At 34.2% G+C, this 26489-nt stretch overlaps 1 protein-coding gene across 3 annotated transcripts in view; it reads left to right on the top strand.

The window, feature by feature from the left end:
- The window catches only part of SCN7A (sodium voltage-gated channel alpha subunit 7), an 84848-nt gene extending 70380 nt beyond the window's left edge, over positions 1–14468 (top strand). For all 3 annotated transcript variants that reach the window (XM_025994110.2, XM_072751841.1, XM_072751842.1), the window contains exons 19-25: positions 701–808; positions 3777–4055; positions 4817–4870; positions 5786–5923; positions 7636–7740; positions 8494–8764; positions 11437–14468. In XM_025994110.2, coding sequence (XP_025849895.2) covers positions 701–808; positions 3777–4055; positions 4817–4870; positions 5786–5923; positions 7636–7740; positions 8494–8764; positions 11437–12503 — 2022 coding nt within the window. In that variant the 3' untranslated portion in view covers positions 12504–14468. The remainder of the gene's footprint in view (positions 1–700; positions 809–3776; positions 4056–4816; positions 4871–5785; positions 5924–7635; positions 7741–8493; positions 8765–11436) is intronic.
- The last annotated feature ends 12021 nt before the right edge of the window (positions 14469–26489 follow it).

Here is a 26489-nt window from a genome sequence, read left to right as displayed (position 1 = left end):
GAGGGAGAGGGAAGGAGAATCCCATGCAGACTCTGCACTGAGCATGGAGCCCGACAGGGGGCTCAACCTCCTGACCCCAAGATCATAACCTGAGCTAAAAGCAGGAGCTGCACGCTTAATCAACTGAGCCACCCAGGCACCCCAGCCCTGATTGATTTTATGCATATGCTTACTTTAAAAAAATCACGTTAGTATCTTTGTATACATTTTTGTAATTTGTACTTGGACTTAAAAATATCCATATTCTCCTTGATGCCTCTTCTCTGAAATCTTATTCTATTAACCATATTTAATATGAATTTGTATGTAACATATTCCAAATTTTGCTTTTATGAATGCATAGCATACTATTACTATATTACAAATAATCATGAAACTGACTCAATCTAATTTCAAACTAAAAAATGGATAAAAAAATCCTTGATCATAAAGTATGACAAATATACAAATTTTTGTTTACTTCAATAATATATATTCCTTCTGCTGCAAAATATTTTTATTTTATCTTTTTGAAGTTATTTCCTCATCCATTTCTGTAAGTCATTGATAAGATATATGGAAATATATATTAAATCTTTTGTATATTTCTTGGTAAAGTTTAACTTATCTTTTCTGTGATAAATACAAAGTTTATTTTGCAGATTGTTTTATTTAATTTAAAATTAAACCCAATTCATCTTTTTCCCTTAAACATATTTAGGTGTTTTGTCTCAGCTTAATAGGCAAATCTCGGGAGGAATTAAAACCACTTATTTCCATTAAATTCCTTCGGGCACTCAGAGTTCTATCTCAATTTGAAAGAATGAAGGTAAGAAAAGTTTCTAAACCAATCTGTAGATTTTAATTTAGGATTACTAAACTTCTACAAATTAAATTTTTGCAGTTTTAACATTTGCATCTTTAATAATACCAATGCAAGAACCTTATGTTCTACTATTTTAAAATATAGAAGAAAGGTATGTTAGTTATGCTTAAGATTTTAGGTCTTTATTGCTCATAAGATATGAAAAATCATAAAAATAAGAAAAAAACCTCTAGTAGTTGGGAGAGAATGTAGTTTCAAAAAGTGAAACCATTCTAGCCCATATCATCACCTAGATGTTTAAAATTATAGGAATATTGTACACACTAAGTAATTATACTGAATAAAAGTTTGAATTTTAAAATAAATTAGTTTTTAAAAGTCATATATCACAAATTATGAATTCTTGTCATCTCTCCCTCACCAATGTGTTAAAATCTCTTATCAATGTGAGGGAAACTAATAGGTTGAGCCACATAAAACAACTAACGTTCAATCTTTCGGGCCCATAATGGAAACCCACCCCTTTTGGCTCGAGCTAATGGAGAAAACAGAATTTATGACCCACCACACAGAGTATAATTATGTAATATATGGTGATCAGCTATGTGAAGAAATGACAGAAAAAGCCCAATTTTACCTTCATTTCATAATAACACATCAATGTTTTCTTGCATTTTTCATTTACATAGATTAGTTAACATTAACCTACCTATTTGATTAATATTACAGAATTTCATCTAGTCAATATAGGTAGAATCCAATAAGAAAATTATCTGTGTTTAATTGTATAAGAAAGAGTCCAGTTGCATGTGGTTGCTTATTTTTCCTAGCACCATTATTGGAGAGATTGTCTTTTTACACTGTATATTCTTGCCTCCTTTGTCATAGATTAATTGACTGTATAAGCATGGGTTTATTTCTGGATTCTCTGTTCTGTTCTATTGCAGATTCAGATCTTAGCCTTCATTTCTACCTCTGGAAGTTCTGTAGTTGAATGATTTCTGAAAATATATCATTGAATATATAAGGAGCCACGTGATTACAAAATTAATGCTTTATAGATTTAATAAGTTCCAGGTCTTGGGTGCTCTGACTACTAAAATATTTGTGTCAACTCTATCCCACTGCTTTTTTCTTACATTGAGTATATTTCGGATGAGAATAGCATTTTTTTTTATTAGAGGCATCAGTGGGCCTCTCAAAATATCTAAAGTGCCAACAAAGGATCTATGACTTAGTTTTAGAAATAAAATGAGGTGTTACTGAAACCAAATTAAAAGTTAAAATATTTATTCAAAGCCAGAAAACTAAGGAATAAATATCAGCAAGAAAGTACAGCAGGAAGAGTATGCACCCAGTAGTGGCTGAGGGAAGGGAAGGATAGAGTGGTAGAAAAGAGAATCAATGGTGCCTCACAAAAAAAGAAGGACAGGAAATTGGGAGAAAGGGGTCAAAAGTGTAGATGCTAAGGGAAAGATAAAGAAATGCAAAGAGTGAAAATTTCTATTGGCTCTAAGAACTGGTTTACATTTGCCGTAATAGCTATAATGGAGTGATAAGAATTCAATTCCGATTATAGTATCAAGAGAGAAGGGAGTTCTATGGAGACAGTGAATCTAGACTATTAGAGTTATTCAGGTTGAGGTGGTAGATTTATTTCCCACACTTACTGCTCTGGAGTGGTTCACCAGTGATGTAGAGTGATAGAGTGAGGAGGTTTGTGATCTTGCAGGCAACCCCTGCTCATTCAGTGTTTCTTGAAATAGCCTCTTGCCATGACTTCATTGATCTACGATTTCTTGGTCTTCCTCTAATTTCCCCCACCACTTCAGTGTCTGCTTTGTATGCTTATCCTCCCCAAAATTAGAATCATCAAGACTTAGATGTAGCCCTGTTTCTTTCTCATTTTATATACTTTCTAGGTAATATGTACACATATATTCACACAGGTTCAGTTGTCTTGCCCATTTCTGGCACAATACAGGAAATTGGTAAACATGTTAAATCAGTGAAATAATTATTTACCTAATCAACTCTGTTGCCTTTTAGTGATTATTTTAGTATGAAAATTTTGAGAATATCTGGATTTTAATGTATATTTTTAATTGAAATATATTAGGTTGTTCAAATACTGGCATGTGGCTGAGTAAATCTTTAGTGATCGCTTTTTTTGGTTATTTCTATATGACATTACATTTAACATTTCCAATTCAATTAAAGTGATTTTACATTTCTTTTTTTTTTTAATTAATTTTTATTGGTGTTCAATTTACCAACATACAAAAAAACACCCAGTGCTCATCCCGTCAAGTGTCCACCTCAGTGCCCGTCACCCATTCCCCTCCAACACCCGCCCTCCTCCCCCTCCACCACCCCTAGTTCGTTTCCCCGAGTTAGGAGTCTTTATGTTCTGTCTCCCTTCTTGATATTTCCCAACATTTCTTCTCCCTTCCTTTATATTCCCTTTCACTATTATTCATATTCCCCAAATGAATGAGAACATACACTGTTTGTCCTTCTCCGATTGACTTATTTCACTCAGCATAATACCCTCCAGTTCCATCCACGTTGAAGCAAATGGTGGGTATTTGTCGTTTCTAATGGCTGAGTAATATTCCATTGTATACATCTTGTGTCTTGGGAGGTTTTTGATGACTGCTTCAATTTCCTCCCTGGTTATTGGCCTGTTCAGGTTTTCTATTTCTTCCTGCTCCAGTTTTGGTAGTTTGTGGCTTTCCAGGAATGCGTCCATTTCTTCTAGATTTCCTAATTTATTGGCGTACAGCTGTTCATAATATGTTTTTAAAATCGTTTGTATTTCCTTGGTGTTGGTAGTGATCCACAAAAACAAGGACTGAATAGATATGATGACACTAAACTCATATCTATCAATAGTAACTCTGAACGTGAACGGGCTTAATGATTTTACATTTCTTACCTAAAGTTTACCTGTTTGTTTTTTATATGCCAGGTGGTTGTGAGAGCTTTGATAAAAACAACCTTACCTACTTTGAATGTGTTTCTGGTCTGCTTTATGATCTGGCTGGCTTTTAGCATCTTAGGAGTACATTTATTTGCTGGCACATTCTATGAATGCATTGACCCAACGAGTGGAGAAAGGTTTCCTATAGCTGAAGTCATGAATAAGAGTCAGTGTGAAAGCCTTGTGTTTAATGAATCCATGCCATGGGAGAATGCAAAACTGAATTTCGATAATGTTGGAAATGGTTTCCTTTCACTGCTTCAAGTAGTAAGTTCACTTCTGATTTGTTTTGTCAATGTTTATATACATTCATTCATATTATAGGTGAACATAAAGGACAAAATGTGGATGATTGCTAGAGTTGGTTATTATAACATATTTTAGCAATTATTAGTTTAGTAAATACATGTTATGGGACATGCTGCACTAAGCTTATTTGGGAAGACAAAAGTGAAACACAGACCCTGCTCTGCTGGGAGAGGGAAGGGTGAAGATAGGTCTGATGGGGGAGATGACAAGTACTGGAAACCTGTTTCTACCATAATTGGTAAGGTAATAGAGTCACAATTTTTGGTCCAGTTCAGGACACTACTATTTTGTTTCTACTTAGTGCTATGGCTACTCAGTCACCCAACATCTAACAGAAATGAGGAGATAAATCATTCATCTTGTCTTACTTTCCCCATATAAAAGTACATATATAGTAGATACAAGTAACAGTGACACTTGGGTAGCATGTATATATTTACCATTTATCTACCTACCCCCCTCTCTTTCTATTTATACTATCTTACAATATTTTTATCAGCTACAATTAAGCTACCACAATTAAGTGGTTTTAAATAGTTGTTAATAGACATTATAAATGCAGTAATGGAAATGATAAAGGTCTCAATTACATGGTATATTGAAATGAGGTCAGCCTTACTAATCACACTTTACACTATTAATAACAATTTGAGTTTTATATTTTATTTGCCATGAAGCTTAAGATTTCCATAAGAATTAAATACATGCCATTTTTACAGGCAACGTTTAATGGATGGATCACTATTATGAATTCAGCAGTTGATTCTATTGGTGTAAGTACAATATCATCTTAGAGCCATTTTTAAGGTATAGGCAAGGTTATTTTTGCAGTTCCAAAAAGGATACCAACAATAAGAGAATAAATAACATGGTAAAAGCAAATGCTTATTCTAGACAGAAATTGAATACATTTCAGATTGAGTATTTCACAGAAAATGAAATCCTTCCAGGATTATGTACAGTGGTTGAAGCCCAGTAGGCTTATTTGAAGGATTATCAGACTTCATAGCAATGATTAAACCAATGGAGTAAAGTTTGAAATCTAAATAAGCAATGATATTGCTTCACCAAAGAACAAAGAAGAAACATTACCTCAGGTAGAATTGTTGGTTTTTCCTGTTGTAAAAAGGAAAAATTGTTTTATAAGTCTTATGTTTTAAAAAATTGGTATATCAATATTTTGCTATATTGTTTTATAAATCTTATTGTTTTATAAATTGTTTTATAAACAGTTGTTTTATAAATTGTTTTATAAATCTTATATTTTATAAATCTTATGTTTTATAAATCTTATGTTTTAAAAGATTGGTATATCAATATTTTGCTTATTTTTTCACTCTTTTATTTTTAAAGATTTTACTTTTTGGAGCAGTTTTAGGTCTACAACAAAATTGGAGGGACATTTAGATATTTCCCATATACCCACTGTCTCCACACATGCATAGCGTATTATCAACATCACCTCCCAAAATGGTACATTTTTACCAAGGATGAACGTACATTAACAAATCATAACCACCCAAAGTCCATAGTTTACTTTAGGGTTCACTTGGTGTTGTACATTATATGGGTTTGGACAAATGTGTAATGACATATAACTATCATTACAGTATCATAGAGAATATTTTCACTGCCCTAAAATCTGCAATGACCTATCTATTTTTCTTATTTTTTAACTTAACTTTTAGGTAAATAGGCAACCTAATTTTGAAGACAACATCTACATGTATTGTTACTTTATCAACTTTGTTATTATTGGATTATTTCTTCCTTTGAGTATGCTGATCGGTTTTATTATTGCTAATTTCAACAAGCATAAGATAAAGATAAGTACAAATATTTTTTGTCCACTAATGCCTAAGAAAATCAAGCACATTTATAAAAATGTCCTGCTTCAAATAATTGGTTTGGGATCAGGTTAATACCATTTATATTTGGTACTTACCTAAAAAACAGGTTGATATTCCTGCATATTGAGAAATACTGATAAAATTATCATCTTTACATTGTTTTCTATATTCAAATATAAATGGACAGCTTAAAGTTAAAAGTTACAAGTATATATATATATATATATATATATATATATATATATATATATTTGTAAAAAATAACATACTGACAAGTATATTGTGGTACATCTGCACAAATATGTGAAGTTCAAGAAAAATAAGCTATACTTTTTACTCTCTGATATGTTCAAAGCCTTCAGACTCATAACCACCATAGACATCTCTGTCAGCACAGTAGCTTTTTCAGCTAGAAGTAGAGAAAATCCTAAATCCTAAATATACAGTCTAAACAGGAGTACTTGGAACGAGTAAGAGATGCTTCAGAGACAGAACAAACAACATGTTTGGTGCCATCTCTGCACAAAGACTTCCTTCAGGGCTTCTACAAATGTAAGGGCCTCAAAAGTCATTGAAGTCTGCTTATTTTAACCACAGAGACCTACTTTCTAGAGGTTTAGGAGAACCTTCTAAAGAATCAAAGAAAACAATAGTCTAGTTTTCAAATTCTATCTTCAGCCATGTACAGAGTCTGGTAAACAAACTACTCTCAGCCTCTGCTAGTCAAATGGGATTAGGAGAACAGTGAGCAAATATGCACTTGATAGTATGCTTCAGCTTCTTCAACCTAATGGGATAACATCCTAGGATTTGCTTCTGGACTTGAAATTGGTGACTCTTGTCAAAATTAAGTGACTAAATCCTGACTTAGGCAGTAATAATTCCTAATTTCTAGATTAATACAACATTAACTATTTACCTCTTATTCTCTTGATGTATTTTTATATAAGATACTGAAATTAGCACTAGGGACACAGAGATAAATAAGCTCTAGAAGGTGCTATGAAGAAGTAAGCACAAGGCCCTGTTGGCCTAAGTGTATAAAAATATCTTCCCATAAGTATTATTTGGAAAATTAAGAATATGTGAACTTATAAAAACATATAATGGCCAATTCTATTTTTCCTGCTTATTAGAAGGTACAAACTAATTTTACCCTTAGCTTTTTTTTTAAGATTTTTTTTTAAGATTTTTTTGAGACAGAGAGAGAGAGGCAGAGAGGCAGATACACAGGCAGAGGGAGAAGCAAGCTTCATGCAGGGAGCCCGATGTGGGACTCGATTCCAGGTCTCTAGGATCAGGCCCTGGGCTGAAGGCGGCACTAAACTGCTGAGCTACCTGGGCTGCCCTACCTTTAGCTTTTGGATTAAATTTTTCCTAGTAAACCTTTCCGTTTATCCCTGACTGTTTCTTCTCTGTCTCTGTTTAACATGAGGTAGGCCTCGGTAGACTGAAAAATTAGACAAGAATTGACTACAAGAAAGTGCACCAAAAGATAATTGCTGCTAGCCATTACCATATACTTTACATGTACTTAGTGTGGATTTGTGTGCAGAAGGTTAAATGTGGTTAGGCATGAATCAGGTCATTGCCTTTATGCCCTTTCTAAAAGATCAAATCAGTAATGATTTGATGTAAGGTGAAATTTAGATTCAATGTGATTTTAGTATCTTCTTTCATTTCTTTACCAGGGAGGCTCCAATATCTTTATAACAGTCAAACAGAAGAAACAATCCCGTGCACTGAGGAGGCTGCTGTGTGAGGACTCTCAAAAAACATTACGTCGCCCAGGAGTAAGAAAACATTCCATTTTTAACTAGAGATTCCATTTTTAACTTCAAGAAGAGTTTCTTTTGTGTATTCTCTTTTAAAAATGAAAATGTGGGGATCCCTGGGTGGCGCAGCGGTTTGGCACCTGCCTTTGGCCCAGGGCACGATCCTGGAGACCTGGGATCGAATCCCACGTCGGGCTTCTGGTGCATGGAGCCTGCTTCTCCCTCTGCCTGTGTCTCTGCCTCTCTCTCTATCTCTCTGTGACTATCATAAATAAATTTAAAAAATTAAAAAAAATTAAAAAATAAAAATGAAAATGTGTTGGGATGCCTGGATGGCTCAGGGGTTGAGTGTCTGCCTTTGGCCCAGGGCGTGATCCTGGGAGTCCCAGGATCTAGTCCCATGTCCGGCTTCATGGATGGAGCCTGCTTCTCTTTCTTTTTGTGTCTCTGCCTCTCTCTCTCTCTCTCTCTCTCTCTCTCTCTTTGTGTGTGTCTCTCATAAATAAATAAATAAATAGTAATCTTTTTTAAAAATGAAAATGTGTTTTTAGAATGCTTCACAAATGCTTTTGACAAAATTTAAAAATATGTTCCTTAAAGTTTTGATGATCTTTTGTTTGTTTGACTATATACACTATAATTATATTTTGGTGAAAACTTAGGCCCTCATTTTCCTGTTTATGCTAGGAGGAAAATTATAAATGTACAGAGAATATGTGTGGGAATTGAACCTCTTAATAAGGCTATTATATCTTTTTTTTTCATCCACAGAATAAGTGCCAAGGATTCATCTTTGACTTGGTAACAAATGACATTTTTAATGCTATCATTATGGTTCTTATCTGTTTCCAAGCCATAACCATTATGATACAAAGTGACGAACAGAGTCAAAAAATGGACGCTGCTCTCTGCTGGATTAATTTAGTTCTTATTATTCTGTACACTGGAGAATGTGTACTGAAGCTCATCGCTCTCCAATGTAGCTATTTCACTATTGGATGGAATATTTTTGATTTTATGGTGGTCATTTTCTCTGTTACAGGTAAGATTTTGTTTAGTCAGATTTTCTTTTGTAGTAATACCAATTCAGACAAGTTCTTACACTAAATGTGCCCTGAAATATAGTCTCTTAATAGGCAAAACAGATAAGATACCCTTCTTATTCCAACAGGAGTCCTTATATTTTTTCATTCATATGTGTACACATGCCTGACAGTTATAAGGTATTCAAAAATACTTGTTGAATTAATACATAGACTTTACTTCAGAGGTCACCCCTTCAGTATATCACATACAGTATTTTTCTAGGATGACTCTAGAAGGAGCTTTAGGTCTTAGCATGATATAACCTTTCAAGGTCCCTATTCTTTTTTCTCTAATCTCTAAAACTATTAACAACTCTCACAACTCTAGAGTGTTAGGCTTTAATAAATTTATCACCAGTTTTCTCTTATTCTGGGGACCTCAGTTTTATTGAACAAATATATTTTATTATCCCCTTTGTGAATAGATATTATACTATATGCAAAGAATCCAATAGTAAACAAGGTAGGCATAATTCCTGTATGCACTTAATTTACAATCTAGTAAGGGGTACTGATGATTAAATACATATTTCATGTGCTATTAAGGTTGTGGTAAGGGAAGAAGCACAGGGTGTTATGGTGGCACAAGAGAGTGAAGGGCACCTAACAGTAAGTAGAGATTAGAGAAAACTCCATGGATGAAGCAAAATCTAAATCAAGATGCATTGGATAAGGGGAAGAACTAGTAAAAAATCTAGGATAAAAATCTTTCAGGCCCAGAAAAGTTAGTTTATTGTCTGCCTCCCCATAAGACACATACTAGGAAGTAAGCTCCATGAGAAACAATATTTAAATGTTTATTATGTTAAGCACTATTCTATATAGTCAGTAGTGAAAATATAGATAAACTGTCTGCCCAGTTGTGCTTCCAGAAACTTCAGCCTATTCATTTGGTAGTAGAAGCAGTTCAACTATTGATAATACAAGCACAAGAAACTTGAAAGAAAAATACAAAAGGCAGGAAGGGGCTGATAGGGGGAAAAATAGAGGACTATGGAAGTGAAGAGCCCTTTCGGATTAAAGTGAAAGTTACTGAATCAGAGGTTTCAGAAGGAGAGCAAATCACAGTCAGAGAGAAAGCTGTTTTTAAATTTGAAGAAGTCTCAGATGGTGAAGAATCCTGGGTTCAGAATGTGGCCATAGCTGCATATGACTGAAGTAAAATTATAGAGATTATTCCAGGTAAGAAAGTCAAAGAACAAGAGACTGGCCTTTCAATGCGCTGTTGATGGTGATGTTGGGGTGGAAAGCGTGAGAGTGAGCCAAGCATTAATTCTCCAATGAGTGTGAATAAGGAGAAATAATAGATCATATAGCCAAGAAATGGTATGCAATAGTGCAGTTCAGTGGCATGATCCACAATGTGTCAGGACAGAAAATTCTTTTTTTTTCTTTATGAAATTGACTTAAAGTGTCTGGAAATCACGTTGGAAAAGATGGAAGATGTTTGGTTATTCAATTTTTCTACCCCAAGAAATCTGGAGTGGGAAGAAAGAGCTCTCTGCACTTGAGAATGTTCCAAGGGTAATAGTGTCCTCAAGTTAAAGTCAAATTTTAGATAAGAAAAGAGGTGAAGAAAATCTAGTGATGAGGATGTAGAAAAAATTGTCTACAATTATATGGGGATACTTCTGGCATAATGGATGAATTTGGAAGATTGTAAGGAGAAATAAAAATTTAAGTCAGAGCAGAAGACTCACTAAAACAACGTGGAAGGTAGAGACAAGATAGAATGTCAGAGAGAGTGTCATCATTGACAATGACCAAGCTGAATGGAAATGGAGACATGATCCTTCCAGATTCAACAAACATGCCATCTCATTTAGAAGCTTCATGGAGTTCTCCCCTACCTACCCTCTCAATTAAAAATGAACCTCACTCTCTCCAGTACTTCCAGAAAATACGCCCCCTGCTTTTAGGGTAATTGTAATTTCACTTTGTTTCATAGTTATAGCTCTCACTCCCATGGTTCCCTCATCCACCCACACTTCTACAAAAAAAAAGTTCTAGGCCAGGACTCATATATTGAATTCAACTAAAGCTGCCAAGGGCCCAAATACTCTTTATGAAATAAATTAAATTACAGTCTGTGAATCACTGAATGCCAGACATTTTTATAGTTACGTTTATCAACTAGGAGGTCTTTCTACCTTACATTATAATTACTTTAAATATCTACCTCTACTTTCTAGATTATAAGGTCTTTGAGGACAAAAGTCAGGTCATTCATCTTTGCATATTTGCATGACACCTTTATTAGATATACAATAAAGGCTGGATTGAACTAAATTTCTTTATCCAACTATAATCAGAAAAAAAATGTGACTACTATTCTAAATTATAAAGTCATAGCATCTGTGAATTCAGAAATACCTCACCTATAGTACTCTTAAGATAATGGTATAAGTAATTCTCCTCCAAATTTTGCTAGGTAACCTGAAAATTGCTGCAATTGATATTTGGCTAATCCGCACTTTATGTTCTATTATATGAGAAGGATTTATAAAATGATCTTAGCATATAGAAAAAATGAAATAATAATAGAAATAAATTAAATAAATTTATATTCTTCTAAATACAGTCATATTTAAATAATTTTATTGCCTGTTTTATCTTCTCCCACACCAAGAACTATTTCTGCCTATGATGGTAGGATACTACCTTGTGTCTCCTTCCATCGTGGAATTGATACGAATGTCACGGATTATCCACATCCTGCGTCCTGGGAAAGGACCAAAGGTGTTCCATGATCTGCTACTTCCTTTGATATTGTCTCTCCCAGCATTGTTGAACATCAGCCTTCTCATCTTCCTGGTCATGTTCATCTACGCAATCTTTGGAATGTACAATTTTGCCTATGTTAAAAAGGAAGCTGGAATTAATGATGTGTCCAACTTTGAAACCTTTGGCAGCAGTATGCTCTGTCTTTTCCAAGTTACAGTATTTGCTGGCTGGGATGGGATGCTCAATGCAATTTTCAACAGTAAATGGTCTGACTGTGATCCTGATAAAATTAACCCTGGGACTCAGGTTAGAGGAGATTGTGGTAACCCCTCTGTTGGGATTATTTATTTTGTCAGTTACATCCTCATATCATGGCTGATCATAGTAAACATGTACATTGTTGTTGTCATGGAATTTTTAAATATTGCTTCTAAAAAAAAAGCCAAGACATTAAGTGAAGATGATTTTAGGAAATTCTTTCAGATATGGGAGCAGTTTGATCCTGATAAGACCCAGTATATAGACTCAAGCATGCTTTCTGATTTTGCAGCTGCTCTCGACCCTCCTCTTTTTATGGCAAAACCAAATAAGGGCCAGCTTGTTGCCATGGATCTTCCCATGGCTGCCGGGGACAGAATTCATTGCCTTGACATTTTACTTGCTTTAACAAAGCGAGTTATGGGTAAAGATGTGAGGATGGAGAAAATTATTTCAGAGATGGAATCAGGGTTTGTGTTAGCCAACCCCTTTAAGATTACATATGAGCCAATTACAACTACTCTGAAACGAAAACAAGAGGCAGTCTCAGCAACCATAATTCAACGTGCCTATAAAAGTTACCGCTTAAGGCAAAATGACAAAAATACATCAGATATCCATATGATAGATGAAGATAAGGAAGTTCAGGCTAACACAGAAAATGCCTATTTTGACAAAGCTGAGGAAAAATCAACTATTCAAAGCCAAATCTAATTCCACTTACCACCTTTTCACCTTCTAAAAACGTTGGAAGTTTGAATCAGAAATAAAAATGAAAATGAGAAAAGTAAAGATTTTAAATTGTTTACCACCCATGGCAGTTAAACTTGTGTTCACAAGACTTCATGTCAAGTTTATTTTTTACTTTTGTATATTCAGTCTAGCCAAGACAACCCCTTGAAATCACTTCTGTGAGTTAAAATGGCTTAATATTGCCATTTGATAATCCAATGCTTATTTTCTCTATCTGACTTACATGGTGTGTACTTCTTTCTTTTAGAGGATCAGGGAGGTAATAGAGAGATTAGTAGCAAAAGGAGCTTCCTTGTATAGTTTATGTCTACTTTATGGGATTCAAGTCACCATTAATAGGACTTAATTACAAATAAGCAAGTACAATAAGTACTTTCTTAAGGAGGGAAAGTGTTAGAAAACTACAATGCTACAGGCCATTAAGTCATAAACTTGCAGACTGGGGGAAGAAAAAAAGGCGGTTCTTAGAAAGTTCCTTTAAGGTCAACCACAGATACTCTTGGGCTGATCCAAACCAGGTTTGGTTGACTGGAACCTTGGTTTGTGTTTCTGCCTTCTTTTATTTTTGGTACTGGGGATTAATAATGTTTGTTTTTGGATTCCTGTTTTTTTATCTCTTTGGCTAGTTCTACCTAAGCTCTAGCTCTTCAACAGAATGGATTCAAAGAATAAGAAGCACAAAGGGAACCATAGTTATGGCCTACATTTTCCTCATTTTTTTCTCATTTTAACTTTTTTTAAAGTATACATTTACTAAAATGATATAATATAGAAACTATTAGACTCATGTATTATATTATCATAAGGGTGATATATTTTTGCCACTTATCCATAATGTAACATTGAATAGTAAGATCTGGCAAATGAAGCTCATAATATGAATTAGAAGAGTCAAGGGTTACTGTTATGTCTAGAAATTTTCACAGAGTCTAGATCCTTGGTTGGGTAACTGTGGCCACTTTGAAATACTTTTCACTGTACTTTATGGTTCTCTATAACTTAGAGAGAGAACATGACCACTGAAACTGTGAAGACTCTGAATAGAAGATCAAAGTGTAAATTTGTTGATGGTGTGTAACATTAGTGTATACAAATCAGTTTTCACTTTCTCATTTATCTTTTTAAGTTTGTTTTCACTCTTATCACATGCACACTCTATAAAATGTTTTGTTTGAAAAACTTGAAAATCCTAAGTATTAATTGTCACTATCTTTAAGATAGGCACAAATAGTTGTTTTTTAACATGATCACAAAAATGCAGCCACTTGCATCCATTTAGTACGAGATACTGGTATTTGTTCCCTTTGTATAAAGATTGATTTCAATGTGCCTAGAAAATCTGAAAGTATTCAGAAAGAAAATATGTATACTGCTGACATAAATGATAAACTTTAAATATGTTGTATGACATTCAATATCACTTAAATGTCAGTAATTGTATTTTATTATGAATGCATGATCTTGAGCCTTAACTATTATAATCTATTTCTGCTCCTCAGAAATGTATTAACTTGACCAAGATGCCTTTGGGGGAACCCTTAAGTAAATGTAATTTCAGGGTTCTGTTTCTTTAAGTGTTCCTTCCCTTACTCCTTCTGTTCTTCATCATGTGATGGGGACCAGTGAGGAACTAGTGTTAATTTGGTGACATGGTGACAGTTGGTGCTTTACCTAAATTTCTTAGGTTTCTATTTCTTGGAAATGCTTTAATGTAGAAACTGCTTTAGATATTTAAATTGAATCTTAACTTGCTTCTGTAAATTCAAGACCATTAACTGATTTTAGTTTGAAATCATATTAACTTATAAACTATGTTTGTCACTAACCTTCCAAAAACTATGTAAAGAATTATTTTTAACAAAATCTTACAATATATTCTACTATTTAGAAAGTATAGAAAATAATAAATACAACCTGTTAACCTAAGCTTTGGGGTTTTTTCTTTGATAAGTCAGGTTGTCTACTTTGTATAAGAACTTTTTCCAATGAGCCTTACATTAAAGTTTATTCATTCAGGTTCAAAATTCAAAACTGGCAAAACTTGTGCCACAAGTTTTGAATTCACAAAAATTCTGTAAAATAAGTGTTAGGAAACTTAACAGAGACCCTTACACATAGACAAAATTTGCAAAACACTCCTCCTATTAAAATTATAAGTTTATTAGATATATCTCAGTATTAATTAGAATTTTCTTTATGGAGGATAATACTGAAATAAATTGATGGGTGTGCTACAATTTTAAAGTCTGCATCTTTAAAATTTTTCTTTCTGCTTCTTTAGTAAATATAATGAATGCACTTTAAAATGGTTCTAAAGTTATTGGAAATAGCTACCACTTATTGAGCAGACTATTAATATGCCCAGCTTTGTGCTAAGTATTTATCATGCATGAACTCAGCATTTACAACAACTCATGGAGCAATGATAATTTTCATTTTATAGACTAAGAATAGACTTAGAAGGGTAATGAGAGCTCCTATGGGGCACAGAACTTGAAAGCGACATGGCCAGAACTCCAAACCAGGTCTAGTTGAAGAGCCTTAATATTTAACCACTATGTAAAATAACTGTCAAGTAATAAATGACCTACCTAGAGGCAGAAGAAGAGAAGAAGTTTAAGGTGAATTAAGTTGTTGTGGAGAGATAAGGTCTCTCTCTCTCTTTCTCTCTCTCAATCTCTCATTTGGTGGAGGGAATTTTAAAATTTGTTTAGAGACAATCCTTGGATAAAGGAAAGACACAAGAAATAAAGCTACAGGAATTTTTTCATTCAATATTTATTGTATGCTAGATACTAGAGGTAAACCCAAAGCCTGGATCGATATTCATACATACGTACAGACAGACAGATAGGCACACAAAGATAATTTGAGACTAGAGAACTTGCTAACTACTGAGGGAAAACATAACTATAGCTAATTATAATATATGGTAGTTTTTATACTATTAATATAAATTGCAATATGTATTTTGGAAAGAATGATGGGTTCTGCATTGAAAATTATAGATGAAGTTAGTAAAGCAGGCCCTGGAAGAAAAAGAAAGATTTTATCAATTAGAGAAGAAGGTAACTATGATCAACACAGAAACATTTTTAAGAAAAGGAATCCATACAGAGATGATACCTAAGGATCTGAGCTTTTGATTTGTCAGGGTAGACAATAAAAAGAAAGAGGAATCAAAGATGGAATAAAATGTCTACTGAAGAGATTGGATGGATGGCAAATTAGAGCAGAATTACTCTAAACACCGTGATCCCTTCCCAGATATGCTTTATTTTGTCCTTTGGTTCTTGAGCTCTTCCTCCCTTACTGTTCTTCACAGAGATTCCAGGTCCATATTCTCAATTCTAACAGTCAGTGAAGAGCTCCAGTGAATGACTGAGCCTTCACTCTCCAGGTGAGGACTTTGATCTTTTATCTTAGAGAACCTAACATTGTCAGGGTCAGACACTTACTCATCTCCTCATCAGTAAGTGAACCTCTTATCTTCATCGACTTCAAAAGCAGATATGAGCTCAAAGGATTCTCTCAGTTCCAACTTGTCAGTTTATTAATCATCCAGGTGGCACAGCACCCCTAGTCCTCGATTCTAAATCTACACCACATGAGAGTAACTTCTTAAAATGATGCATGAGTTCACAGTTCCCAATCATGTAAAATCTCATCATCCTTCTTCCCTTCTTTTCTCGCCCATGTTTGCTTTCATAAGATTTTATCAAACACTTCCTAGGTATTAGACACAACAATTTAGAGATAAATAAGGTCGTCTTTATCCTTAAAAAGGTAGTAGTCAGGGTTTTCCAGAAGGAAAACAACTAATAGAACATATAGGTTTCCCCTGCTATCCAAAATGAGAGTGTGCCTATAAAACCTTTTATAAGCTGAAATAATGTGAGAAGCAATTACTATTTATATGAAAACAATTTTTATCATTCTGAAACCCAAAAAATAACCTCTTAGGCTTTTTTGTGTCCTCTTAGGACACAACTTGCTAATACATACACAAAATATATCAAGACAAAGTACAGAAGCTCACAGACACAGTTCAAAGGTATGGTGGTTTGATGCTGAGATGTTAAGTGTAGTTCTGGGGAAGAAGTTTGGCGGGACTGCTCTTGCTGCCTGGTTAAGGGCTCATAGCAAAACAAATACTATTTTCACTTTTCCTTTAGTTTTTTCCTCTCCTTTTTCGTTTTATGAAGGCAAAAATCCTCTTTGGATTTCTTTTAGTTAGTGAAAACAGGTACTAATATAGGTCTTTTGTAAAAGTGAAGTGGAGCAATTCAAACTTTTCAAAAAGCAAGGAATACCTATATATAGATTTATAAGAAGAAATTTATTATTACGGGAAATGTTTCATAGGGTCATAGAAGCTGAGATGGGTGGCAATATGCCACGTGCAAGCTGGAGAATCAGGAACATCAGTGGTATAATTCAGTCCAAATCCTAAGGCCTGAGAACAAGGCGAGCCATGGTGTAGCTCACTGAGGCCAAAGAATATGGTGAGGGGCACTGGTGTTAGACCTGGAATTAACAAAGACCCAACGACCAGGAGCTCCAATGTCCAAGGGCAGGAGAAGATGAATGTCCTAGCTCAAGGGCAGAGAAAGAACTTACCCTTCCCTCCACCTTTTTGTTTCATTCAGACCCCTAATGAATTGAATGTTGCTTGCCCACATTGGTGAGGGCAGTCTTTTTTTTTTTTTTTTTTTTCATGCTTTTACTTTTAACAGACAGATGTCTTTGGATTTGAAGTGAGTTTCTTGTAAGCAGTGTATAGCTGGGTTACATTTTTTAATCCACTTTTTATTGATGTACTTAGACCATTTACATTCAAGGTAATTATTGATATGTTAGCACTTTCAGTTTCCATTTATTATTTGTTTTCTATTTGTTTCTCCTGGCCTCATTTCTCTGTTTCCGATTCCTCTGTTTCTCCTTTCAGGCCTTCCTGTACAAAACTCGAAATTGTTTTAGGATTTCATCTTGATTTATATATAGTGTTTTTGAATGTATCTCTTGTATATCTTTGGTAGTAGTCATTCTGAGTATTACTAATCTGTCCCTCTATCTATATTTGAATTATACTGTTCACTAGCAGCGACATTTTACCACTTTGGATGAAGCGTGAAAACCTCATTCTCATTTGTATACCTTTGTCTTTTTCATTTTTAAGTATCATTGTCATGGGAGTCAGATGATGTTATAATTTTTTTGAAGATATTTACTTATTTATTTATAGAGTGTGCGTGCAAGTTGGGGGAGAGGCCGAGGGAGAGAGAGAGAGAATCTCATGTAGACTCTGTGCTGAGCGTGGAGCCTGTCTCAGGGCTCAATTTCACAACCCGTAGATCATGACCTGAGCCAAAATCAAAAGTAGATGTCTAACTGGCTGAGCCACCTAGGTGCCCGTGACACTATAATTTTTGTTCCAGTGATCAAATCTGGTTTTATTATTTTTATTTTTATTTTTTATATTTTTTAAAATCTGGCTTTAAAACTCATGAGGAAATGAACGATTCCTTGAATGTAACCATATTTCCGCTCTTTGCATTATTCTTTTTTTTTTGCATATTTTTTTTTGCATATTATCCTGATGCTCGAGCATTCTTTCTTTTATCAATTACTTTCCATTTGAAGAATTTTGTTTAGCCAATCTTTGAGAAAAAGATATTTTATTTATTTTTTTTTGCATATTTTTTTGCATTTTTTTTTTGCATATTATCCTGATGCTCGAGCATTCTGTCTTTTATCAATTACTTTCCATTTGAGGAATTTTGTTTAGCCAATCTTTGAGAAAAAGATATTTTATTTATTTTTTTTTGCATATTTTTTTGCATTTTTTTTTTGCATATTATCCTGATGCTCGAGCATTCTGTCTTTTATCAATTACTTTCCATTTGAAGAATTTTGTTTAGCCAATCTTTGAGAAAAAGATATTTTATTTCTCTTTAATATTTTCATACTTATGATTTAAATTACATTTTGGCATATTGAGTTAAACAAAATATATTACTAAATTTTAAAAATGAATATGCATGCTAGTAACAAATTCTTTTAGCTCTTCTTTTTCTGAACATATTTTTATTTCTCTTTCTTTCCTCAAGTATGGATTCACAAAATATAGAATTTGTTGCTAACAGTTCTTTTATTTTAGCACTTGAAAAATATGGTACCACTTTCTTCTGGTTTCTATGACTTCAGATTTGAAATATATTAATCATTTGAATTGTTATACCCTACAGGGAATACTGATTTCCCTCTAGTTGTTTTCACGATTTTTTCTTTGTGTTTATCTTTCAAAATTTTAACTATGGTGTATCTTTGGCATGGATTTCTTTGTATTTATCTTACTTAGTAAGCTTCTTGGAATTATAGACTTCTGTCATTTTACCATCTTCAGGAATTTTCAGCCACTACCTCAAACAACTTTTCATTCCCCCCTCTTTTCTGCTTTCCTTCTGGAAATATATTGACATGAATGATGGCTCATTTGTTATTGTCTCATAGGTCCCCAAGGCTCTTCATTTTTTTCCAGTTGATTTTTTTTCCCTCTCCATTGTTCAGAATGGATGAATTCTATTGTTCTGTACTCAAATTCACTGATTTTCTCCTGTCGCCTTCACTCTCTTCTATTGAGCCATCTATTGAATTTTTTTATTTCTGTTATTGTATTTTTCAGTTCTGTAATCCATTGTTTTTCTTCTAAAATCTATTTCTGTAGATATTTTCTATTTTTAATTTGTTCCAAGAGAATTTGTAATTAATTGCTGAAGCATTGTTATAACGGATGCTTCAAAATATTTTTCAGATAATTCTGACATGGGATTCATCTCAGTATTATGTCAACTAATTGTCTTTTCTCTTTAAGTTATGATTTTCTTAGTTCTTAGTATGCTGAGTGATTTTTTTTTTAATCATACTCAGGGAATTTTGTCTACTATGGTAGAAAATACTGGATCCTATTTAAGTCTTTCATTTTGGCAGGTAGTTTAAACACTGCTTAGGTTTAGCACATAGGTCCTGATCTATTTTTGTGAGTTATGGTTCCCTGGTGGCTTAGTTTTTCAGAGGCTTTATGGTGTTATTTTGGTCTTCTTAGTTTATCTGGTGTGGCTTGGACTCCCACTGGTTTCTGTGGGTTCCTGTCAAAGGGAATGGAAGAAGTTTCTATAGGTCAGGCAACCTGGTTTTTCTCAGTGGTGGTGAGGGAGGGGAGGTGAATACCCCTACCTACAGCTTATGAGAAAAAGAGGCTCTCTGAAGTGGGCTCTTGTGGCTAAATTGTCCTTGCTGGCTCTGCCCATGCATTATGGTGTTTCTGGACAGGGAAAGAGGGTCTCAGTCAAGCCTTGGATCAAAGACAGAGTTTTTGGGTCAAAAAACCATTCTGGATCAGGCCACTTGCCACAGCTTTTTCTCCCTTGGCCAGTTCCAGCTACTCTTTCACCAGAAAAGGGACACCTCAGGCCCAACAGAAAAGGAGATTTCTTCCCCAATCACCTTGTTTTTGGTAGGGCCCTCAAGAAATTCTTGTGCAGGCCTGCCTAATGTTGCCAGAGGGACTCTCTTTAGATTCAGGGAGAGAATCAGCCAACCTGACCACCTTCTGTTTTTTAGATCAAAGGTGGTGGACTTCTGCTGTTGGTTGTTGGAATGCAAGATGTCTTTCACTGCACTGTTTTTCCAGTCATGGTTTCTCAAGTCAACTTGCCTTCTTTTTAGCATCCTCAGGGTTCTTTTTTGGTTGTGTTTTATAGCATTTCCAGTTGTATTTAGCAGAAAAGAGAAGGAAAAACATGGTCTATGACATCTTGTCTCAACCAAAAGTCTCATAATATATTTTTAAAGGTCTGTTAAAATTGTTAAAGGAAAAGTTAGTTAATGTAGAATGTTTCATTTTCCAACATTACATAAATGAGGCATCACTTTAATTGGACAATTATGTAAATATAGTATTAGTATAAATACTAAGAATGACTAAAATGCTATGAAATTAGTGATAAATACTAAATATTAAAAGTAGTGTAAAATTATGTTGCCATTAATCAGGCTGCTTAGAATTATCATTATTAACAAGCATCACTATTTAACACAATAAGAAATAGTAATAAAATTTTAGTTAGGCCATCAAAAATTATAATCAATTTTTGTATGGATAAATCCTAACCTAGAACAGTGGTTCTCAAAATGTGTTCCTTGTGGATGCCTGGGTGGTTCATTTGGTTAAGCATCTGACTTTTGATTTCAGTTCAGGTCACAATCTCTGGTTTGTGAGATCAAGCTCATGCTAGGTGTGGAGCCTTCTTAAGATGCTCTCTCACCCCCTCTCTGCACCTCCTCTGCTCAAATAAATAAATAAATAAATCTTTTTAAAAAAATTTGGGCATCCTGGGTGGCTCAGCAGTTTAGCACCGCCTTCAGCCAGGAGCCAAGTTACCAGGTTGTATGTTTAGGTACAAAGACAAAGTAACATTGAAACTCTCTGACCTCTAAAAGTTATAATCTAGCTCAAACAGGCCATGAAAAAAGACATGAAATAATTAAAAGTAGTATATGCTATAACTCAAATTATTAGTAGGTAAAGGTACCACAGGCACTAATGTGATACGATCATGGGACTTGGCCTCACCTTCAACCACACACTAACAGTCTGCTTGTGATTGGAATGAACAACACTTTCACTACTAGTTTGGCCCAGTTCTTCCCCTCTTACTTCAACTCCCAATTGTTTGAATCCCCTGCTCAGAAAATCAACTTTTTGCAGCCACAGCCCAGCCTGAGCACTTGGAAATCCATTACCAAGGATACTGAGTCTTACTACTCTCAAAGCTTCCAGTCTACCCAGTAGAAACAGACAGTGACCTCTCAAAACTACAGCCAGTTCAAGGCATGGCAATGAAAAGTCTTCAATCATTTCTAAGTGTAAACTTTCAATAAGATAAAGGTTTCTTTTCTCACTGTTAAGAGGACTCTAAGTATGTAAAAAAATGACTGTTATTTCCCCCACCCTATTTATTCTCCCCTTCTTCTTTGGTAATAGCATTCCTAATTATTAGCTAAACATGGCCTCCTTGAATAAATACTACATTTTACAACCTCTTTTCGCAGTGAAAGCTGACCATGTAGCTAAATTCTATTCTTTAACATTTCTTTCCACTTGTTGGAACATGGTTAAAGACATGGGCCATCTGTAATGATACAAGTAAGGCCGATAATCAATGAATGATAAGCAACAAGTTAGAAGAGCCTTGTTCAGATCATCATAAAGTAGTAGCAATTAGTCCGATCACATTTTTTCTCCTGTAATAAAAAAAAAATAGAACCTTTGTATCATAGCGAAGTGATGTCCCAAACTTCTTTACATTTTTAGGCAAAGGTCCAAATCTTAAAAAAAAAAAAAAAAAAGGGAAGGAAGGAAGGAAGGAAGGAAGGAAGGAATCCACATCTTTATAGCAAGATCATATTGTCGAGCATTAAGGCCTAGAAAAATTGTTAGACAACAGTACAGTTGAGAAAAGAGCAATCTAATATAATATCCCATTAAAATTGACTTTTTGTTAGCCATGTGTGTATTATGGGCAGTAGTTTCCAACTCTGCATTGACTTTCACTTTTTCTTAGTACAAATATCTCCAAGATTTTAACAACTGAATTGGAAAGAAACTTATAAACTCATAAAACAACGCACAGTGAATTGGGAATGCCTTTTTGATCATTAGGTGCATCATGGTGTTTCAGTATGTGAAAGAGCTATCTTTGTTTGCTAAATACATATTTATTTTAATGGCTTCATCAATCATGCTTAATGGTTCTGGTGAAGAAAAGTTATCTGTTCTCTCAACTAAGTGAAACTTCTTTAGATCAAGGTGAAGCACTGACACATTTGGGTCAAGCAAGACTTTACAATAGTGTAATCAGCTTGATTAAAGTAGATGTGTTGATTTAATTTCTTTCATATCACATAAAGTTACTAAGAATTATCTCTAAATGTCTACTTTTTTCCTGGACCTTAAGTTATTAAATATATTTCTATGGCCTCACATTACTTTATGCAGAAGACACTGCATTCTTCCATTGGACACCAAGACTCTCTACTTGGCAGTGTAACCCAAGTCCAACCAGTCACGGTTTGCTGGGGATGTCTGCTGCTAAAGCATTCGAGGCACACAGGAAAAGTCTCATGAATAATGCACGGTTATAAACAGGTGACCATATCAAGATCTCTTCACTTAATGCTGTTCCCAAACACACTCTAAGGAAAGTAATTGGATACCTTCATTAGCAATTGATCTGTACAGGAAGAAAGTGTGATTAAAAGCTTTGCAAGGCATCGATTGCATGTGCATTAGCTTGCACTGACTTCCATTTATTTTCTACTAAAAACCCACGTAAATTGTAGCAATAACCAGAATTGTAATGCTAAACAGAAATATAAAATATTTTAAAGCCACAAGGATGAAAATCCAGAGCCATTCTTCCACTGCAGAGCAGGTAAGAAGCAGAAGCAGCTTATCATGAGGCCACCTTACAGCTAGGTTAAGTGCTTGTGAGGCGGTGTCAAGTGCTGATGTGCTACCAAAGGAACAGTTTATAAAGTATGAATCCACTCTAGTCCATTTTCTTACCACCAGTGACAAGAAATGTCAGGAGGCTCCAAGCACCTTCCTGGAACAGCCACCACTAATCTCCAATATGATCACATCACTTTTTTATTACTCTAGATGAAAAAAAAAATAGCGGCACTTTTTTCCACCAATCACAGACTATGTGTTAAACCTATTATTAGTAGTTTTGAGGAGCATTCCACCTCAGCCATAATTATCAGCACAATTGACTAAAGTTAATTGCTGCTTTGGGCAGTAAGGAACAGGTGTATGGTCCCCATGGCCAAGTTATATATGACAGATTTAAGCCTCTTTACTTACACAAATCTTTAACAAGACCTTTAGAATGATTTCTGTACATTTTGTTTCATTTTATGTTATTTTAGTTCAGTGGCTATTATGTTATCAGTGAGTCCTATAAAATATTAACTGTATCTGAGTAACTTTTTCTTGCTGAGATTATAAAGCAGAGTTATTATCTAGGTCCTCTGTAGATTCTATGTTGCTGATTGTCTGTAGCAAGCTTTACATATAGTATATCATTAGTCTGTTACGGCTGTGTTCTCCATATCTTAGTTGTTCCTCCTTATCTTTGTTGGTTTAATGCATGAAAATAAAAATGATGATGGAGAAGAGAAGAAAAATAAAAATTTAAGCTGTCATTAGTGTGAGGTGCAAACATCGGGGAAGAGGGATTTACTTAAGGTTATTTAAAGTCAGGATCTTATGCTTCCATTTATGAAAGATCAACTGCTGTGGGAATTGTCATCTCACTTTAAACCACAAGAAAACTTGACAAAATGTATGAGAGAGATAGTTTTAGACAGTGGGCAATAGGCAGCACAGGACTGTGAAATCTGACAGAAGGGGTCCCTTCTAGATCCCTGCCCTAGGTTAAAGGATGCTTCAGACCTGTTTTAAATACACTTCAATACAAGCCTCAAATTTCTAAACTAACTTGAAAGTAATTTGAATCTGTGCCATATTTAAGGAATAAATGCAGCACTTAATAATGTAAAATTCACAATTTTCAGTATCCAATCAAAACTGTCAGAGAAAGAGGCAGGAAAATATGACTCTTATGCAGAAATAAGAAACAGACTCAGTTATGACATAAATTATGAAATAAGCCAACTACAATAGTAAAACAATATTCTAAATAATATAACTATGGACAGGAGTGTAAAGGAACACATGAGTTAAGGGAAAAATTGAAAATATAAAAGAAATTCAAATGGAAGTAGAATCCTAGAGATTAAAATAAAATCATCTGAAATGGAGAAAAAACTGGCTGGGTTTAACTGCAGATTAGAAACTGCAGAAGAAATCTGTGAACTCAAATACGTAGGAATAAAAACTGTCCAAATTTAACAAAGAGAGAAAAAAAAACTGGAGCCTCAGTGACCTGTGCACCAATGTCTACATATTTTACATAAGCATAATCTTTCCAAAATTAGGATAAATATTTTTTAAGAGAAACAAAATATAAGAAAATCTATCAACAGTAGTGCTACACTATAAGAGATCATCAGAAATCGTGTAGAAGGTGTGAACAATCAACCTGATTTTATCGACATGTTAGAACCCTCTGCCAACAACAGTACGATACACATTCTTTTCAACTATAAATGAATGATGCACTCAGACACAATAAGCTGAGACATAAAACACATCTCAACAAATTTGAAAGGACTTAAATTGTAAAAATATGTTCTCTGACCCCATCCTTATTAAACTGAAAGCCAATAAATGAAAGGTATGTGGAAAATCCTCTACATTTTTAAAAATTGAAAGTCATACCTAAGTAACCCATGAGTCATAGAAGAAATCAAAAGGGAAGGATGAAGCAAATTTGTCCTTATTTAGAGGCAAAAACATTGTGTACAAAGAAAATCCCCAGATTTTTTAAATAAAAAATGTAAAAGCTATTGTGCAGACAAAATTTAGAAGGTAAGTATCATTAACAAAATTAAAGAATGTTTATATATGAATTAATTACTGAGATATTAATATAAAACAGCCAATAACTAGTATTATATACAAGAGCATAAAAATGTTAAGTATTTAAGAATAAATTTAACAAATCATGCACAAGATCTATATTCTGGATAGTGTAAAACATTTTGAGAAAATATACTCTTTGAATGCATTGAAAATTAAAAATTATTAAGATGTCAATTTTTCCTCAATCTGTAGAGTCAATACAATCCCAATCAACAGTAGAAATCAAGTCAAGTATCAAAAACAACTTTGAAAAAGAATACAAAATTTGATGAGTTACATCATCTGATTTGAAAAGCTACTATAAAGCTACAATATCAAGATAGGATAGTATTGAGGTAAGAATAGCATATATATACCTTTGGAACAAAGTCCAGAAATAAATCAACAACTATCTGATCAATTGATTTTAACAAAGTTACCAGGGTAGTAAAATGGAGAAAGAAAATGTCAACAACTGTGCTGGAGCAATAGGCTGTCACATTCAAATAAAAATTAATTAATTAATTAATTAATTAATTAATTAATGGCTATACTTCCCACCATTTAAACAAAAATTACCTTGAAATAGATCCTAGATCTACACATAAGGGCTAAAACTTAAAATTCTGTAGGAAAACATGGGGGATAATCATTCTAATATTTGGTAAATGAAGGATTTCTTAAGCATAAAAACTGAAACTACTGCAGAAAAAAATGTATTACTAGAGCAGCATAAATTTTTTTTATTATTATTTATGATAGTCATCAGAGAGAGAGAAAGGCAGAGACACAGGCGGAGGGAGAAGCAGGCTCCATGCACCGGGAGCCCGATGTGGGATTCGATCCTGGGTCTCCAGGATCGCGCCCTGGGCCAAAGGCAGGCGCTAAACTGCTGCGCCACCCAGGGATCCCAAGCAGCATAAAATTTAAAACCATTTGCTCATTGAAAACACTGCAAAGGAAATATAAATCCTTTATAGTCTGGGAAAAATATTTTAATACATTTATCTTACAAGGAACTTTTATTCATAATATATAAAGAACGCGTATATCAATATTAAGAAAATAACCAGTTTAAAAATGACAAAAAAAAAATGTGGATATACACCTTCACAAAGGAAGAAGAGACACAAGGAGCAAATAAGCCCAATATAGTTAAATCGACATAGGAAAATGCAAATAAAAACCACAATAAGACACCAGTGTGTACCCACTAGAATGGATAAAGTTTTGAAGGATGACAATGGCAGGTGCTGGTGCTCTGTCATATACTGCAGGTGAGAATGCAAAATGATACAAGCACTTTGGGAAATAGTTTGACTCCTTAAAGCACAGATTTGTTGCCCAGAAAAACC

This window comes from Vulpes vulpes, chromosome 3, assembly GCF_048418805.1.
Source record: "Vulpes vulpes isolate BD-2025 chromosome 3, VulVul3, whole genome shotgun sequence".
NCBI classification, from domain to species: Eukaryota; Metazoa; Chordata; class Mammalia; order Carnivora; family Canidae; genus Vulpes; species Vulpes vulpes.
This window is presented reverse-complemented; position numbering and strand designations above follow the sequence as displayed.